Source organism: Meles meles, chromosome 21 (genome assembly GCF_922984935.1).
Source record: "Meles meles chromosome 21, mMelMel3.1 paternal haplotype, whole genome shotgun sequence".
Classification (NCBI taxonomy): domain Eukaryota; kingdom Metazoa; phylum Chordata; class Mammalia; order Carnivora; family Mustelidae; genus Meles; species Meles meles.
The window spans coordinates 37,081,196-37,101,654 of record NC_060086.1 but is presented as its reverse complement, the minus strand read 5'-3'; the positions used below and the strand labels follow the sequence as shown (position 1 = coordinate 37,101,654).

General features: G+C 46.5%; 1 protein-coding gene across 4 annotated transcripts in view; it reads right to left on the bottom strand.

The window, feature by feature from the left end:
• USP7 (ubiquitin specific peptidase 7) overlaps nucleotides 1-20,459 on the bottom strand; it is a 63,314-nt gene that overhangs the window by 28,114 nt on the left and 14,741 nt on the right. For 2 of the 4 annotated variants that reach the window (XM_045993599.1, XM_045993600.1), the window contains exons 1-2: nucleotides 3,130-3,234; nucleotides 2,210-2,385 (exon numbers count right to left, since the gene is read on the bottom strand). Coding sequence is in view for 1 of the 4 variants with exons in the window: in XM_045993598.1 (XP_045849554.1) it covers nucleotides 3,130-3,234 (105 nt within the window). In the remaining 3 variants the exon portion in view is untranslated. Of the gene's footprint in view, nucleotides 1-2,209; nucleotides 2,386-3,129; nucleotides 3,235-20,459 lie in introns of those variants that run through there. The other 2 variants (XM_045993598.1, XM_045993601.1) reach the window with 2 other exon arrangements.

The following is a 20,459-nucleotide window of genomic DNA, read 5'->3' as shown; positions in this document are numbered from 1 at the left end:
CACTTTCCAGGCACATCCTCAGGACAGACTTACTTTGGGAAATATGCTAACTAGAACACTTAACGTGAGCTTTCATGTGAATAAAATGTCGCCTTATGGCTCTCAACTCTTCGTAACTAATTACATAAATGAAAAATAACATTATATACTGAAAGGTCAAAGCAAGAGGGTCTCCGGAAGAGCAGAGCAGGCTAGAAACCCATCTTTCACAGAAAGGCCTGGCCTGATCGCACTTCCATAAGCAATTACAGGAGACACAAATGTCTTTGCCCAAGAAAACAGGTGAAAGTTACTCCAGGATTCTATTTTTGCAACTTCCCTGTGTCTGTAATTACTTCAAAATTTAAAAAAAAAAAAAGGGAAGCAGTTCACTGGGATTCTGAGGACTGCCCCATACCCTGCAGTGTCAGTGCTTCATCTGAACAGAGACTCCACAACCTGCCCAAACGCCGCGCTTGGTGCCTTACTGCACGGCTCTTTGTATTGTCCAGGACAGGACGATGCGTGTCTGCTCCCTGCTGTCACTGCATATCCTCAGCCTCAACACTCGGTCACCCACCACCTCCACCCTGCCCTCACACAGCAGCGCCTGCGCGCCCGCTCATGCTCCCGCCTCAACTTCGCAGGGCAAAGGCCAATGAACCAGCCCAGGGTCCAGTTGCTTGAAAAAAAGGTAGAGGGAGATACAGTCTTTCGTTTTGTCTGAAGCCAGAAGCTTAGCCTGAAGAGTACCCAGACAGCGCTCTTGCAGTCATTTTATCAGACCTGTTTTTCATTCTTTTCAAGTCCTACTTAATCCCCAGACATTACTTTTGTTTCATGGGTACCCCCTTCTACTGGGGCTGCACTGACTCTAAAACTTCTCCTCTTGAACTACGGAGAAACAGAGTGAGAAACTAAAACCAAAGCAGCATAGGTAGGTGCAACCAGAAAATGACTCCGACTCTGGCCCGTAATCCCACGTTACCAGGACTCTTAGGTGCGCTCTCTATCTCCGCCCAACACCTGTCTGCGCTGTCAGCCATTCAGCTTTTGCAGAGAACTCCCCTCCCAGAGAAGGCCCTTCTGCCCAGTAGATAAGCCTAATCCAGCATTTCCTGGATCGTGTGCCCTACTTTCCCATGTCAGAAGGAGAGTCAAGAAAACGGATTCTGAAGTTCAGAGTCTTGGAGAATCATTAACAAAATAAGTCTTTTGGAGAAAGACATTAAGGTGCAGACAGCCCAGAGAAGCCCACGATATGGACTTCTGGTTGGTCCAGCACCCCTCAAACTTCCTAGACCACTCAAGACGTCTCACCACACGCTAACATCCCACAGAAAAGAGTTTCCAAATACTTATCACGACTGGGGAAATGCTGCCCTCAACTAAGGCTTCTACTCCTAGAACCAGAACTATCTCCCTCCCGGCCCCTTACCATCAAAGAGATAAAAATCTTTTCACTCTCGTATACTGGGCCATTCAAAAGACACCTAAAATCCCAAACTAGAAACGTGGTGCTACTGAAGACCACTGTGCTTTGTCCTTTAATACCTTTTCCCCGTTTGGTAACTCACTACAGAAATATTTCCACTATTACGTTCTATGGTTTGGCACATTATTTACTACTACTAATATAGTAAAATTTGGCTGAAAAGGAAAAGGGTTTTCATGTACATTACGGATCTCCTAACAGTGGTTCTCAAATGAGGCACTCTGAACCCCCAGAGACATCTGGCAGTGTCTATTTCTGGTTGTCAGGACTGCAAGGAGAGGGCGTAAGGGTGGGATGACCCTGGCATCCGAGCACGACGAGGACGGCCCCTACGACAAAGAATGATGCACCCGAAAAGGCAACAGTGCTACGGTCGAGAAACTCTGCCCTTTATCTACATCTGTACCTCCTCCCAGGCCCCCCCCCCAAAAAAACACACGCGAGGAAATACTCCTTTGGAACTGCTCTGTGGAACTAGACGGGGAGCTCTCTGCCTGGGGTGGGCCAGTTACTGCTCCTCGAGGGACTGGAACCGTCTCCGCCTCACACCTGCACACTGGGCCGGGCCACACCTTCCCAACCGCACTCTCTGAATCACTTTCGGCACCTCGGTGCCCGCAATAAAACCAAGAGCCCGGCGACCAGAGACCACACCCACACCATCGCCCTTGATCTACAGTGGAAAGCGCACTCCACAGGTAACAAAGCAGCGGGGTGTACACCACGCCTCTTTACCTTCCTCAGATATTGCCTCAGCCAGCTGCCAGGGGGTAAACGGCACTGTGAGAGAACGCTCAACTACGGCTGCAGTTTCTCACGGAGGCTGAACTTTTGGCAGGAGGTCTGAACAGCAGTCCTTCTGGTGGTGCAGCCCGTGACTGACGGTTCCTTTCAACTGCCCCGTTACTCCCCTGGGAAGGACACAACCCTCATGAGGATGGATGGACATGCTTTTGACAGAACATGGTTTCATATTACACTGCAAGATTCCAGGGGCTGCATAAAGCGATTACTGGCTGCTACCGTTTCATGACTTTGACCTTGTAATTAAGTGTACAGGTCACCTATCTGGTAAATTATAAAGAAGAAACAGCCTTGAAAGAAAGTGATTTCCTGGGCACAAAATGTCCATGCATATACCTATGCATACACTTTTTGCATAGAAGATACAGACCAAAAGTTAGCGTGGGAGAATGAAGCCCAAAGCTCGATTCAGACTTCACACCTAACGGGAGCGGGGAGGGATTATCAGCTACAGACAACTGATACACGCTACAAAAAGATGCAATGGAAAGCCAAGTTCCAATGTCTAGAAGTATCTTGCTGCAAACAAAAAGGAAAGGAGAGTAAGATACACTTGTTCTGAACACTAACAGTGGCTGGGAAACTGCAAACCTGAGTAAACCCCCGTCAATTACAAACTTCTGTACTTAAACCTTCTCACCTAGGCTGGGGAGAACCACCTTACCCTGAAATTTGCAGCTAATCTTGAAATTCAAAACCAAAACAGTCTCCTAAATTTGCCTCAGCTACAACCCTCCTGAAAACTAGCTACTCCTAAGGAACTCAGAAGTACTCAGGGAAGAAACCTACAGCACGTCTAGTTGTGTTTCTGATAGTTTTCTGCCCGGTGCAAGTAAACCGCGTGTACTCACCGTCCTCCATATCTTCCTCCGTGTTGTTGTGCCCATCACTCATGGCTACATTCCCGTTGATAACAGGGTTTTGAGTAATTCTTGGTGGGTCATCTGTATCTCCAGCTTTAAAGAAAACAGAGAAATTCCGTGGTTTTTACCTTCAGGTTTTGGATTAAATAAATAAAAGCATATTTATACTTTTGATGATTTCCAGTCACTAATATCATCCAAATGTGCCATAATGAACATACTCTAACTCAAAAGGTGTTTACTAATATGTTCACTAAATATGAACTTTGCTTTCAAAATGCTAAATGGGATGCAAGCAATCACTATACCACATTTGCTCTATTTGCAGTAATATTCTGAGATGGCCTTCCGATTCATCAAAACTCAACCCCACGAGGTGCCAGGTGGCTCAGTCAGTTAAGCGTCTGCCTTCGGCTCAGGTCATGAATCCAGAGTCCCAGGATTCAAGCCCCAAACCCCATAATGGGCTCCCTGCTCAATGGGGAGCTGGCTTCTCCCTCTCCCTCTGTTCCTCACCCCGCGCTTGCTCGCTCTCAAATAAATCTTTAAAAAAATGAAAATAAAACTCAACCCGAGAGGAAATATTATTAACTAAATATATACATAGCAGTGTGTATTAGAACTTTCAATCACAAGTCAGCACTTTAAAACATCACATTGTGAGAATCAGAGTGTCACTGGACAATTACTGTGATAACTGAAGTATAAAACCATGCAAAAAACAAACTGGAAGTTGAGGGGAGGGGGCAGAGGGAGTGTGAAAACAGGGTCCCTAGGGAGACTGGCATTTATACAGAGTTGGAAAGGACTGAGAAGCACATAAAAAGACGTGCTAAGGCTTCTTTTTTGTTTAAAAAAAAAAAAGATGTTATTTATTTGAGAGAGAGTACACGAGTGGCGTGGGAAGGGGAGAAGAGGAGAAACAGACTCCCTAGGCTCGGTCCCCGGACCCTGGGATCATGACAGATTAAGGGATTAAGACAGCCGCTTAACCAACTGGAGCCACCCAGGCACCCCTGTGCTACACATTTCTAAATGCTTACTGAAATGCAGCTTGACAAACATTTATATATAATCAAAGGCATGGATTCAAAACTGTGAAGCAATGAATGGCAAATACAAGGTAAACTGCCTGGGTGGCTCAGTGGGTTGAAGCCTCGATCTTCAGCTTGGGCCATGATCCCAGGGTCCTGGGATCGAGTTCTGCGTCCAGCTCTCTGCTCAGCAGGGGGCCTGCTTCCCTTCCTCTCTCTCTGCCTGCCTCTCTGCCTAATTGTGATCTCTGTCTGTCAAATAAATAAATAAAATCTTAAAAAAAAAACAAAACCATCATCTCGCACTGATGCAAGTCCCTGACTTATAAGGGAAAAAGGTTATGTCAGGACTTGGGACTTAAATAGCCTTCACTAGCCAAAAGAGTTCATACTTCATATGTAAACCCTCCGCTGCTTCCAGATGTAAGAACAGCTCACTGCAACCAATGTGGTCCCTTTATATTGCCTGTACACATGCTGACTGAAATCAACAGTCTTAGCTATGAACAGGAGATGTGGTTTTAAAAACAGCTACCTAAGTGTGTTCTAGGCCTGTGACATTTCAGAGCCTTTTCCCCCCATTCAGATCGGCAGGCGGTCTGATTCAGCACCACGGACAGCACTCTCCATGGTCCCCTCTAGACAAACCCCCAATTATCAGATTACATCTTAAGTAATTCCTGAATATAAAACATGTTTTTTCCCATAAGCATCTCAAAATATACCTTAGAAATCCGGGAGGCCAATAAACAGGTATTGCCAAATTTATATCACTTCCAATTCTGATAACTCTTGTCTTACTATCAATATATGTATTTAACAGTGTTAAAGTTATTTTAAAAAACAAACATATATACATTTTTGAACTGGTCCCTCAACCATCTCTCACACACACACACACACACACACACACACACACACACACACACACAGTGGAGTGGGAAGAAGAAATTCTTTTTGCTGTTGTTTAATTAGCTCAAACTCTAAAACATGTGCTTTAAAAGCAACATTTTTATTTTTTTTAAAGATTTTATTTATTTATTTGACAGAGAGAGATCACAAGTAGACAGAGAGGCAGGCAGAGAGAGAGAGAGAGGGAAGCAGGCTCCCTGCCGAGCAGAGAACCCGATGCGGGACTCGATCCCAGGACCCTGAGATCATGACCTGAGCCGAAGGCAGCGGCTTAACCCACTGAGCCACCCAGGCGCCCCTAAAAGCAACATTTTTAAAAAGGCATTTTGAAATGTACTTCATCCACATATATCCTCCTAAATTAACACCAAACCATCATTAACAATATTTTATGAGGAAAAACCCCTATGAAGGACTATGAAATAAATTATGGCACATTCCACCAACAGAGTATTGTGCAGCAGTGTTTTATAAAGCAGTGTTTCAATGTACCTACACGGAACGTTCCCTAAGCTGTAAGTTTAAAAAAAAAAAAAAAAGATACCAAGCAATAAATATCATCACATGTAACCTCTGTTATAAAAGAGACAGAGTGTGCTGGAATAAGAATAAATAAATTCTCATTTCCCTTTACATGATAAACAAACACCGAAGGACACATCAACTATTCAGAGGCTCTCCAGAAGCAGTAGTAGCTTGAGTCAGCACTATACACGCTCTCACACCACACAAATGCACCATAAACCTTAAAATAATTTGCTTGATGTAGGCTTGGTATTTTAACTTAGTTCCTCAGTTCAAATCTGTCCCACTACAATTGTCTTAAAATATGGTTTTCGTGCATGATTCAAAAATAAACTCTGTATACAAGACAGCATCACACCTAAAACTAGGATGCTTTGTAGACGTATGCAGTCTGAAGTACAGCGGGTCATAGAATTCCCCAACTGATTCATAATCCTGAAGATTCTGAGATCCAAGTGGATCTCTCTGTTCCTCCTGAACCCCAGAGCCCAAACTGAGATCCAAGTTTTTTGTGCATAGCTGAAACAAGGCTATCTTTAAGGGTCTTGGAGTACTTTTTTACCGGAAGTTATGGTAATAATAAAAGTCAAGATCAAGGTGGAGCACCTGAGCGGCTCAGTCAGTTAAGCGCCCAACTCTTAATTTTGGCTCAGGTCCTGATCTCAGGGTCATGGGATCAAGCCTGGGTTCCACACTCAGCAGGGAGTCTGCTTCTCCCTCTCCCTAAAGATTTTGAGTCTTTAAAATAAATCTTTAAAAAAAAAATTAAGATCAATTCAAAAGATCTACAGATCAACATCCAGAGCACTTTCCGGTATGGGGGGGGGGGGGGCGGAAATGGGCCACAGTTTTTCAGAAGTAGGATTAGCTAAATGCAATGACTGACAAAAGTATAATATTTTATAAATGAGGGATCCTATTCTAGTGTTAATTAAGACAGGATTTCTCTGCAGTTGGTCCCTAAAGGCAAAATAAATAGAGTTCTACGTACGAACTGGGTTCTCCTGAGCAATACCCCAAACTTTTTACACATTTGTGCTGTGTTGATCGATTTGCTCTTTTCCACCCTCCTTAAGCATGGAGATGCTGGTCAGGCCAGTGGCTATGAAATGACAAAACGTCCCTCCCAGGTCCACCTAGGAGATTTCCATGAGAAATCTGGCCACAGACAGGCCCCATGAAGTTCCCAACCAACTGCCATGGGGCCTTGGAAGAAAAGCTGGCAACTCAAGTCTAGCTCCTAAGGGACTGAATATCCAGTTAAAAAAAGCTCCTCATAAATGAGTTAGTTCAGCAAGAGGATTAAAATTTTAATTAAGACACAGTAAATCCCTGGACCTGAATTCAATGATGAAAGTACCCTAAACCCACAAAACCTCTGTATTCGACTTCCAGAAATATCTTCAACGGTTAAGACTGCCTTCATTATCATCAAAGAAGTGCAAGATTAGTGTGTGTGTATGAATTTATCACTACATATAAAGCGATCCTGTTCCTGAATTTTATGTCCCATCTGACTGGACCTTCCCCAGATGTGTGAACTTTCATGTGGCCATTTGTGAACCAGAGCGCTCATTTTCTGACACACAATGGTCTCGAATAAGATTGGGGTCATGCTTGGCAAGCACCAAGGACAATAGGGCATGCCTCAAATAAAAAAAAAAAAAACAAAATGTCCGAAATATGCCATATATTGGGGGAAGGGAGGGGAGTTATTCCAAAATGTATTTATGACACTCAAATACAATCAAAGACCATTTCCGTTACTGGTGACTAGTAAAGCTCTTGATGCCAAACCCTGTAATATGTATCAGAGGTCCAATTTTACATATATACAAAAGGACACAAAACGCCTTTTCTCAAGACTAGAAACACACAGAAGAGGCTAACGGGGCTGGTTACGGAGCCTACAGATTTTCCTCCTCTTTCTCCTGAGGAGGCCATTCTTGTATTCAGCTTCCCTCCCCACGGACTTCCATCCGTGATGTCATAACACAGGACTACTCCACAAAGAACACTGGCCGATTGCTATGGAAATGATGTGGTGCTAACAGTGCTGAATCCCACTCCCGGATGAAATAACAAAGCAGATTTTTCAACTTGCTGGCTTTGACATCTTCCGCCACTTCACAAAGATTACTCACGCCTCTCCCCAACAGGGCTGGAGTTCAGGGGACAAACCAACGCGCAGGCTTCTAACTACGATGGCTGCCGCCAGGTGCTGCCTAAGCCACAGAGACCCCAGCACACACCTCAGATCCAGTCTCTGCTCAGGCCCCAGATTCCTCCTCAAACCTTCCAACTAGTGATCCTACCCAGTGAGCAAAACCACAGCTCAGTATAAGGCCAGAGCACGCGGAGCGCCAACGCAGCGTACTTGGCCTAAACTCCCAACTCCATCCGTTCACCTGGAATTCCAAGTCAAAAGCCCTCTGGCTGTTGCTCGGTCCTCCTCCCCTTGTCTCCTCTCCTGGCACCCATTTTAAAGAATGTTACATCAAGGAGAAGTTCACACGGTAAATGAGAACACCAGTATCTTCCTACATACTGATTTCTTAATTAAGAACCCCAAATATGTTTCAGTAGGATAGCTCAGAAATGTCAGTACTGGTTGTGGAAATCCATTAGTGCCTATGGACCCCCCACCTGAACCCCTCCCTGCCCCACGTCACCTTCTCGTCCAAGCTTGTGGTTGCCCGCCATGTCTGCATGGCTCCGCAGTGCTATCTGCGGGGGCTGGGGAGGGGGGGTTCTCTCATCCACATCAGAGTGACTGCATAGAATCTCCAGGAGCTCTACCTCAGCATTCTTTTTTTTTTTTAAAGCCCCCCCAACACACACACACAGAATTCTTGGGTTTGGGACAAGGAACATATTTAAGCAACCTCATCAATTTAGATAATCACTTCCAAAAGGCAAATGGTCCAGAAAGAAATGGGAAAAACAGTCAGAAAAAGTCGGAGTTGGGTTACCAGTTCCTTAGCTGCTGATCTAAGTTGCTAACAGTGGAGGAAACTAGTGGAGGGGATCACAGGCACACAACACACGAACTACATCTCTCCTGTAAATCTAAAAATCATCTCAAATTAAACGTTTAGTTCAGGGGCGGCTGGGTGGCTCAGTGGGTTAAGCCGCTGCCTTTGGCTTAGGGTCCTGGGATCAAGTCCCGCGTCGGGCTCTCTGCTCAGCAGGAGTCTGCTTCCCTCTCTCTCTCTCTCTCTCTCTGCCTGCCTCTCCATCTACTTGTGATCTCTCTCTGTCAAATAAATAAATAAAATCTTTTAAAAAAAAATTTAGTTGGAAAAAAAACAGAACACCCTTAAGCCTAAGAAGCAAGTTATGTAACTGATGTAAAACTTCCATATGGAAGGCTTCAGCATGACGCAGGCACCAGAGCATGCCTGCAATTCTCAACACAGTTCAAGGCAGAAAAGGGCAGCCCAAGAAGGAGCTTGGGTCTGTGCTGAAGCAGGACCTGAAGAGCAAACGGGATGTAAAGTTTGCTTCAAGTGTTTCATGAATCTGTAACTCCATTTACTGAGCCCCTACTGAGTGCTGGACCGAGTGCAGACATTCAGGTGATGGCCACAAACTCCCTTTACCAATGGATCCAGCAGCTTAAGGCTATACTGCTGGATGTGAGGGGCACTGCCCCCAGGGGGGACCATTCTCCCTTCTTCCTCTAAAAGTCCAGCTCTGCCCACGTGGTCTGTCCTCCAGAAGGCATGTTCACTCCTCAGATAAAGTAGAAGCTAGATGGAAGCCCCAAGTGAATCCAGAGGCACCAGTCAGGAAGAAATAAAGAAGGAAAAAGTCCTGAGTAAAGAAGCACAGTGCCGTTTTCTGTTGTTGATGATGATACAGATTTATCGATTTGACAGAGAGCTCGCACGCCAGCGGGCCCGGGAGAGGGGCAGAGAGAGTGCGGTCACGGAGCAGACTCCCTGCTGAGTGCAGAGCCCAGTGCAGGCTCCACCTCACCACCCTGGTCATGACCCGAGCCGAAGCCGAGAGCTGGACGCCAAACTGACTGAGCCACGCAGGCGCCGCAGCACGATGCTGCTTCGAAGGCTGAATTTCGTTATATGCTTTATTAAGTGCCTACTCCCAACAAAACCTGTACCCCTGAAAATTTCTATTAGATTACCCTGATTTCATTCTTTATTAAACACACTGTTAAGATAAGTGTAGCTTCACAATTATTATAGAACAGAGCTCCACTTCCCTTCACTACTTTGCAAAAGCATAGTACAATGCATAACCAGGACACCAACGGTGACACGACACACTAATCCTATTCCTGTTCACTTGCACTCTTAACACACACGTGGGTGGGTGTGTCCACCCAGGAAAGACACTGAGCAGTTCCAACACAAGGACCCTTGGGCTGCCCTTTCATAGCCATCCCCACACCCCTTGTGCACACGCCCCTCCCCTAACTCCTGGAAACGACACACCTCCATTCCCATAATTTTTCATTTCAAGAATGTTATATAAATGAACAAGGTATATAACTATTTGGAATGCCTTCTGTCACTGAGCATAATAACTCCCCTGAGACTCAGGTCGACAACTGATTTCTTTGTATTGCAGAGTAGGATTCCACGGCGCGGACAGGACACACCATCTGACCTGCGAACAACTGAGTTGTTTCCAATTTGAGGCTATTACAAAGTAAAGGGGCTATAAACATTTTTGTGCAAGTCCTGGTTCTCCATTTATTTCTACTATGGATTTGAAAGAATGAAAGCTCACAGGAGCAAGGCGAGCAGTACAGAGATGGAATAAGGGGTGATGATTCCTCCGTTCCCAATCCTAACATGAAGGAACCCTCGTGCGCACCCTTCCGGGCGTCCTCACTGTTCCTATATATGCATATGCAACAACATACACGCGTCTTCTCCTGAACAAAAAACGGTATTCACGCTACACGCATAAGCTAGAGCCACCCCAAGTTGGTATACAATAATATGCATAGAAATTTACTTCTGATAGCGCCATAACAGGCCATGATTTACTCAACCACTCCCCAACCACGACTGCCTACAGTTACCTATTTTTGTTTCCTGCCACTTGAGTGATGTGACCATCGGTATTAGGATTTTTTTTAAAAGATTTTATTTATTTATTTGACAGACAGAGATCACAAGTAGATAGAGAGGCAGGCAGAGAGAGAGAGAGGGAAGCAGGCTCCCTGCTGAGCAGAGAGCCCGATGCGGGACTCGATCCCAGGACCCCGAGATCATGACCTGAGCCGAAGGCAGCGGCTTAACCCACTGAGCCACCCAGGCGCCCGGTATTATGATTTTTGTGCTCCTGCGTTTTATCACCAGGTCATCCCTTCCAAACTCACTGGACCCCGCCCCCCAAGCAGTTAGTCAAACTCTTCCCCGTGGCAGTGAGTGGCAGAGCAGAGCATCTAAGACCACAAGTCTGCCAAATGACACCGAGCGATCCATCAGATGACCCAAGTCCTGTACACTGTCCAGCACCGTTCAGGAGAGCTCTTCCAACGCTCAGACACAGCTCCTTCCCTCTTCCTTTGCAGAATTCAAATCCAAGTCATGTGCTGATGTTCTGGTCCACAGAATAAATGCTAACATGCAGGCCCTAGCCCTAAGCTCACTGAGAGGAGCAAAGTGACAGCTGAGAAGCCAACAGTGAGAGGCAGAGTGCAGCCGTTGGGCCTAGCTATGAAGGGAGGCAGTCCACAGAGCAGGTGACTGATGCGTGGGACCCAGCAAGTGGCAGCAGGGAGGCAGCCCTGACGAGGCGAGGCCCTGGCAGGGGAGGGAGAGGGCATCCCCCAAACCAGGATCTCTCCGGTGGTAAGATGGCAACTCCCTAAGAAAGCAGAACCTCTGAGATACAAGAAGCGCTCCTGGCGAACAAGAGTACGTGGGCGCCCGGGAGGGGGTGGGAGTCGACTCCAGGCCCCCAGGGGATTCTTCCAAGGCTACACAGGGCCTCAGGCAAACCACGGACCACCTCCAGACCCTGGACAGTACCTAGGGGTCACAAAGGGGTGACAGTCTCCCAAGGAGACAATAAAGTGAGGATGGTGGGTCGCAGTAACTCTGCTCACAGCCCCGCCGCAACTGGCCTCTTCCAGGACTCCGCGGCTCCTGAAGGTAACCACCCATTACAGCCACTGGGCTGCAAGAAGCGGGTGCTGACCAGGAACACAGACCATTTGCCACACTTGCCTCCCAGTCACAAAGACCACACACGCCTGGGCGCCATGAGGAAACACGTTTCCCTGACTGTTCTCTACGCCTTGCCAGGAAAGTGGAGCCTCTCGGAAGCAGTTTCCGAATATAGTCCTAGATGGAAAACTTCAATCAGGCTTCAAAAAAATCCTTTCTAATCCATTCCCATTACATGACGAAGGATTCAACCTACCTCCCTAAAACACGGGCATGCCCTGTGTGCCAGCAATTACAGTAACTACCAACTAAGACAATATTCTAATTACTTCCTTGCTGCACACACTGCCTATTCCAGGCAGGAATAATTTGAGGCAAAGGCTTCCATTTCCAGTGGGGCTGGGGAGAGCCAGCTCCCTTCTCAGTATTTTAGTCAACCTACTTATCAAATGTCTCCTATGTGCCCAGAGCTGGGCTGGGCTCTGGGGTTCAGGAGGAACAGAGAGATAAGCTCCCTGGTGTCCTGGTGCTCACTTTCTTGGGGGAGGAGACAAGAGGGGATAATTGCAACAGAGGGGAAAACACAGTACGGTCACAGAGCCGCAGGAGCACTAGCCTTGGAGGAAGAGGGGACATCTGGGTGGAGACCACCGAATAAAAAGGAGCCAGGCTGGCAGAGACCCTATAGAAGCACACTCTGGATAGAGCCAACAGGGACAAGGGCACTGCGCGAAGGAGAAGGTGGGAGATGAGGTTCAGACAGAAGGCAGGCGGGGCCAAGGCCATGGAGGGCCCTGAAGGCTAAGATAAGGACTCTGAATTTTTTAAATGTTCCCGCTCTCTCAGCAAGCCGCCTGTGACAAAAGATGCAACCTTCTGCTGCCCAACCTGAGATGGTCCCAGTGCTCAAACCTGGGCTGCCACCCCTGAGGACCCACCTGGTCGAGCTTGTCCTGACCAACACAGGCAGGAGCTCCTCTGGCCATTCCAGAGACTGTGGATGAGGTGGCTTGGTTTTATTATTGTTTATTACTATCTGGCTCCTCAAGACTGGGCGGCCAGATTGGCAGTATTGCAAACAACGAAACCACGGCTTAACACCGCTACTCTCAAGCGCTCTGGTTTTATGACTTGTATGATTTTATATACAATTTGGCCACATGCAACCCCCATGACGGTGGCTGGGAGCCCACTTCCAGGAGGCAGTCCTGTCCTACTAACCAGGGACTTCCTTGGTCCTTAAATGCCCACACAGCTTCTCTAAGTCACGGGGCCTGACAGTTCAAAGCAGACCCACTGTGTTGAGACCTGACAGTTAGCTCTATGCTCTGAAATAATCCAGATTTAAATTAGGTATGTAAAAATAAAATCCCCAAAGACAGTCACATATGAATTTGTGATCCTTAAGTGAAAACATTTGTTTGGGGCCTCCAGTTTGGCTTGATTATGCAAAAATCATCGGTTCCCAAGAGGATCGCCCTGCCAGTCACATCACACACTCTGGTGACTGGTGTGAATGCCGGCGGGCACCAAGAGGGCCTACCATCTGCACGACTGAAGGGCCCGTAATTATGTCCACGCCGCTGGTGCACACATACCATCTCGTTCCACAGAAAAAGAGAAACGGCGTGATCTACTAGCTGGGATAGAAGAAACCACTTGTGGGAAAGAAAAGGAAGTCCCAGCATCCCCAGCAAAGACAGAGCTTCAGGGAGGCCACAAGACTAAGGGAGGAAGTGTACCTGCATCACACCACGCCCAAAGGATTAATATCCAGAATACACACCGTTCCTAAAACTCAACAAACAGCCCAACGACGACAAACGAGAAATTCATAAAAAAATACTAACACCTAATATATATGCTCAACGTCCCTAACTAAGGTGATACCACTTTTTATCTACCAAATTAACAGAGAAAAAAATACTGGAAATGCCCACTGATGCGGAGGGTCTCACAAAATCAGGGGTGTCGAATAGCTGTCAACTATTCCACCCAAAGGCTGTATGTATTAAAACCAAAAAGTCAAATACCCTTTTACTCAAATGTCATTCCTAGGAATCTATTCTAAAGAAAACCAGCATTCATCCTCAAAGATCTACACTAAGCATACCATTTCCATTTTCTTTTTTAAGATTTTATTCATTCATTTATTTGACATAGAGAGAGCACAAGCAGGGGGAGAGGGAGAAGCTGACTCCTGGCGGAGCAGGGAATCCAATAGGGGGGCTTGATCTCAGGACCCGGGGATCATGACAGCCAAAGGCAGACGCTTAATCGACTGAGCCACTCAGACACCCCTGAAGCATCATTTTTTAGAGAAAAGTTAAAAACATCAATGCCCATTTATAGGACTATTAAGGATTACATAAGTACAAAGTGTCCAGAACAGGCAAATCTATAGGACGCTGATTAGTGGTTGCCTAGAGGGGGGTGCGGAAGGCAGGAGGGGTCCTGACTAGGGACTGCAAGTGTTTCTTTTTGGCCTCAGAGTCTTGCAAAACTGTGGTGACAGCTGCACGACTAGCAAACATGCCAAAAGTCACTGCACTGTACCTGAAATGGGTGAAGTACAAGGTGAACTAGAGGTTAATGACGCTGTATTTAACAAGATGGAGATGGGGCAGTGGGGTGGCTGTCCCTTCAGCTGGGCATCTGCCTTCAGCTCAGGTCATGATACTTGAGCCCTGCTCAGCGGGGAGTCTGCTTCTCCCTCCGCCCCCCACTCCCGGCTCATGCCCGCTCTCAAATAATAAACTAACAAACAAAAACACTGGAGAGACAGATCTGAGCAGAAACGGGCCTGAAACGAGCTCTGCACGGGGACAGAGCTCCACAATCCCAACTACCTCCGAGGGCTCCCGCGTACTGAGTGACGCGCACAGCAAACAACAGAGTCAGCGCAGCTGGAACGCACTTGCTCCACTTTCTGCAGTTTTTCTCTACAAAGAGTATTAAACATTTTGGTATTTTTTTTTTAAGATTTTGTTTATTTATTTGACAGAGAGAGAGACCAGAAGTAGGCAGAGAGGCAGGCAGAGAGAAAGGAGGAAGCAGGCTCCCTGCAGAGCAGAGAGCCCGATGCGGGGCTCAATCCCAGGACCCTGAGATCATGACCTGAGCCGAAGGCAGCGGCTTAATCCACTGAGCCACCCAGGCGCCCCAACATTTTGGTATTTTGAAACTTCAATTATCTAACAGAATTCACTTACGTGTGGAAATCCACTCTCACTCAGGCAGTCTTTTTTTTTTTTAAAGATTTTATTTATTTATTTGACAGAGAGAGATCACAGGTAGGCAGAAAGGCAGGCAGGCAGAGAGAGAGAGGAGGAAGCAGGCTCCCCATCGAGCAGAGAGCCTGATCCGGGACTTGATCCCAGGACCCTGAGATCCTGACCTGAGCCGAAGGCAAAGGCTTTAACCCACTGAGCCACTCAGGCGCCCTCACTCAGGCAGTCTTAAAGAAAGTGAACTAGAGGAAGGGGGAACACCCACCCAGAGAGGGGTCCCCGATGAAGACCCACCACACATCAGGTACACAACGCTTCCTTCTGAGGAACGGAGTCTTTCTTCCTTGCCTTCTTGCTTCCGTATTGTTTGTATGAATAGTTCAGAGAATACGTACAACCTTATAACAAAGTAAACACACGCAGAGTAAAGCAACCCGGGGTATAAAAGGTACAAACCAAGTCCTGCCTAAGGCACGACACCAGCCCAAGAGTTCGGAGGAGACGCAGCAGCAGCCCGTCTGGAACTGAAGAGAGTGGGAGTCCCACAACAGCCCCGGAGCACAGAGACAGCCTCAACTACGTGTGCCCTGGAAAGTCTGTTTACACCTTGGCAAACGGCAGCATCTTCTTAAATGTCCAGATTTTTCTTCAGAACTAGTTTTTTTAAAAAAGGAATCTAGGGACTGGGGATGAGGTCAGACGCAGAGGAGAGATTTTAAGCAAACTCTTGATTGTCCTAATTTAAAACTTAAAAAAAAAAAAAGAGAGAGAGCCAAAAAGAGCCATTTCAAATAGGTTCCTCTATTTGAATAAAACCACAAACAGCAACCTAGAAGGGCACCTGGCTGGCTCAGTCAGCAGAACAAGGGGCTCTAGATCTTGGTCAGGGTCAAGAGTTAGAGCCCCACGTTGGGCACAGAACTTTTAAAAATAAACAAAAAAATAAACAAAAAAATAAACAGCAACCTAGGACAGAACACTAAGTTGTTTCTGGTTTCCTTATGCACTGGTGCAGGGAGACTACCACTTACCACACCTCCCCCTCAACCTCCTTTTTAGGGGACCCACAGGGCTATGAAGAAACAGTCATAATCAATACCTTTTAAACCACTAGTGGCCACAGAAATTGTTTAAAAGTTCCTGGGAGGAAGACTAGCTTCCCAGAGAACAGCAAAGAAAATCTGGTTTTGTTTAAAAAACAAAAATAAATAATGATGGGGATGGGGAGAACATCCATCTACAAACCAGTGGAGACCTCAACCATCTGCTGTGCGCAAGCAACGTCTCCTGTGAAAACTGGACATTCGAGACGGAAGGGTCAGCAGAACAGGAGACACCATGTTAGTGGACTGAAAGACTCCTTCCTAGTCAGGATATCAGCTCTACAAATTCACCTCTGCGTTTGAACACAATTCCAATCAGACTCCTGAAGATTTTAAAAAGATTTCATTTGTTTATTTGACAGAGATCACAAGTAGGCAGAGAGGCAGGCAGAGAGAGAAGCAGGCTCCCCACCGAGCAGAGAGCCCGATGCGGGGCTCGATCCCAGGACCCTGATCACTACCCGAGCCAAAGCCAGAGGCCCAACCCACTGAGCCACCCATACGCCTCGAAGATTTTTATACTTATTCTAAGTTTTTATGGAAAAATGAACGGAATATAGCAAATAAAGCGATTTTGGAGAAAACACGGTCTGAGGAATTACACCACCTGATTAAACTCACTCTAAAGCTTCAGTAAAGGGGCGCCTGGGTGGCTCAGTGGATTAAGCCGCTGCCTTCGGCTCGGGTCATGATCTCAGGGTCCTGGGATCGAGCCCCGCATCGGGCTCTCTGCTCTGCAGGGAGCCTGCTTCCTCCTCTCTCTCTGCCTGCCTCTCTGCCTACTTGTGATCTCTCTCTCTCTCTTTCTGTCAAATAAATAAATAAATAAAATCTTTAAAAATAAATAAATAAATAAAGCTTCAGTAAATAATATGGCAACCAGAGTAATGACAGGGAGTGCTGTCTCAGCAAAGCGATGAGCACGCAAATGGCACAGGAGAGCCCAGTAACAGACCTACACAAATGTTACTGTTTTTGACAAAGAAGTAAGCCATTCCATGGAAAAGGGATGGTCTTTACCACCTATGGTCAAGGAACAACTGGACATCCACAAACCACCAAAACAAAACAAACAAACAAAAAACCCTCAACTCCATAACTTAACACAAAAATTAACTCATAATGGATCTCGGATACGAATATAAGATTTAACACTCTAAGACTTTAAGAAGAAAACACGTGTGGTGGGGCGAAGAATCCATACAAGAACACTTTGACAAACTAGACTTCGCTTTTCAAACTGAACGGTTCTGCTCCAGAAGGACACCATCATGAGAAAGGACAAGCTACAGATTAGGAGAAAACGCACGCGCATCACCTCCCTGACAAAGGACGTGCGTCCGCCACAGATAAAGGCTCCCCCCGCTTGACAGCAGTAAACCCAACACTCGGACAGACACATCGAGCACAACACAGGGACAGCCAACGAACACCGCAGAGTTGTCTGCCCGGCATCTGTGAGGTGTGCGCCGGTCAGAACCACAGTAAGACACTACTGCCCACCTGGAAGGGTGCCTAGAACTCAGAGTACTGGCTGGACCAGTGCTGACAAGGGTGGATCCCCTGGCTCTCCAGGCACGGATGAGGGACGCACGATGGCACAGCCGCCCGGGGAGGCGTCTGGCAGTCTCCTGTAAGGTCAACCACACTGGGCCACATGATCCAACACTTCTGCATCTTACTCCAGAGAAAGGGAAACTGGTGTCCACACAAAAGCTGCCACAAAGATTTCGAGTGGCTTCATTCCCAGTGGCCCAGCTCGTCCTTCAGTGGGAGCAGGGAACGCACGTACACGGGAGAACGGCTCAGCCACAGACGGGAATGAACCATTCAAACACCCACCTCGGACACTACTCTGAAGAAAGCAGCCAATCTAAAAGGTTACATGCTACACGATTCCATTTACATGACATCTGCAAAACAGTGAGGGACTGAGGACACATCCGTGATTGCCAGGGGTCTGCAGCAGGGGAAGGCGTGACTACACAGAAAAAGCCCGAGGGAACCGCTCTGTATCCTGACTGCGGCAGTGATCACAAGAAGCTGTTAAATTCACAGAACCCCCCACCCCTGCCAAAGTCAGTTTTACTTTATAGTAATTTAAAAAACTAAAGAGGGCGCCTGGGTGGCTCAGTGGGTGAAAGCCTCTGCCTTCGACTCAGGTCATGATCCCAAGGTCCTGGGACAGAGATCCACATCCGCTCTCCGCTCAGCGGGGAGCCTGCTTCCCCCACCCCACCCCCTGCCTGCTTCTCTGCCTACTTGTGATCTCTGTCCGTCAAATAAATAAAAACAAACTCTTAAAAAAAGGTGGGGGGAATCACCTGTAGAGCAGAAAGAAGAAATAATTTACTGATTCTTTATTTTTTTAAAAAGATTTTTATTTATTTATTTGACAGAGACAGAGATCACAAGTAGACAGAGCAGCAGGCAGAGAGAGAGAGGGAATCAGGCTCCCCGCTGAGCAGAGAGCCTGATGCGGGGCTTGATCCCAGGACCCTGGGATCATGACCTGAGCGGAAGGCAGAGGCTTAACCCACTGAGCCACCCAGGCGCCCCTACTGACTCTCTAAACACACACTCCCTTGATAAAAAAGTTTCAGATCTTTTAACTACTTGGGAAAAGAGAATTAAAGGATTCTATACAAAAAAAATGTACGGTCTGACTCTTCCTTGCCCCCAAGATCTTCATATGGTCTTGTACAAAGCAGTACACAAATGTCTGCATCAAAATTTGCTTTTTTACGGGGGTGGGAGGTTGGGGAACAGGTGGTGGGTAATGGGGAGGGCGCGTATTGCATGGAGCACTGGGTGATGTGCAAAAACAATGAATACTGTTACGCTGAAAAAATAAATAAATTTTTAAAAAAAGGAAAGAAAAAAAAATTTGCTTTTTTAGGGGAGAGGGAGCTGCAAATGTCAAGGAGCCAGGGAAGGGCGACGGGAACAGAACTGTAAGCACGTATGTACTGAAACCCTCGTCTAAGAACACACACATACCACGTGCCGATACACTGAGGTACATAAACTAGGTGTGCTGGTTAACAAATCATGTTTAAATCCAGAAAAATTTCCCAATGATTTCCAACTGTTCCATTCACACAAACTACTGGAAAACAGAGAAAATGGGGAGAAGGGGAGATACAAATAAAATAAATATTAACAAGAGGAATGGTAGCTGTTATAAAGGGTTAGGAAGGAAAATAATCAGAATCACCAGTTATTTCTGGCTCAAGTGCTGTCTCCGTGGATTCTTGTGCACGGTTTCTCATCTTAACAGAATCATCTTCTATACACCCTGACGTGGGGGTGTCCACACCCCAGTCCCTGGCACCTCCCCACCACAGGGGGCCAGCCAACAGCGCCTGCTCCCTCCCCACGGCGGCACCCAGAGCAGCTGGGACAGGGGACAGCTATGCGGCCCCGATTACCACCCAACCACACCTTCCCCCATGCTGTCAGTGAGTATCAAGACTTTCATACACAACCCAAGTCAGAGGTCTCTCTGTCCCAACTGAGCTTTCTAGAACTGTTAACCACAACCTTGTTCCCAATTAAGTAACAGCACAAGGCTGCCGCCACACATAAATGTGACTTAGGGACTTATACTCGGTTTTTTTAAGATGTAACTATACTATGCAATGTATCAACGTTCAGAAGATCTGGATAACTCAGTGACTTGCACTTTTCCAAATCACCAATGAATGGTACAGACAAGGTCGATTCAAAGTACAAGACGGGCACCTGGGAGGCTCAGTCTGACTCTTGATTCCACCTCAGGCCATCCTCAGCTGAAGGTCCCCGATTCCATGCTCAGCACAGGTCTGCTTCTCCCTCTCTCTTTGCTCCTCCCCAGCTCGTGCTTTCTCTCTCAAATAAAGATCTTTTTTTAAAAAGACCAATGAATTTCAATGTACTAGAAGAGTCAATTCGTAGGGTTTCACACTGGCACACTGCAATTAACCTTAAGAAGCTACCGAAGTTGGTATAGTATCAACAAACTGTCAGTTATCTGAAAAGGCTATTAAACTCCTGTTCCCTTTCTGAACTAGATGCCTCTGTGAGCCTGGGTTTTCTATTTCTACTAAAATACACTGTAACTGACAGAAAGCAGAGACAGAGAGAAAGCAGAATCCAGCTGTCTTCAGTTAGGCCAGACAATAAAGAAATTTGTAAAAAATGTAAAAATAACGCCATTCCCCATTAAATTTTTTTGTTTTGGAAAATACTTATTTCCTATAAGATGTATGTTATTTGTGTCTATCATTCCTAAATAAGTAAGACTCGTCCTAGTTTTAGCTTTTAAGATGGCAATCAATGACAAATTTAATCCAGCCTCCTAACAGCTCTTTGGCATTCTCATCAATT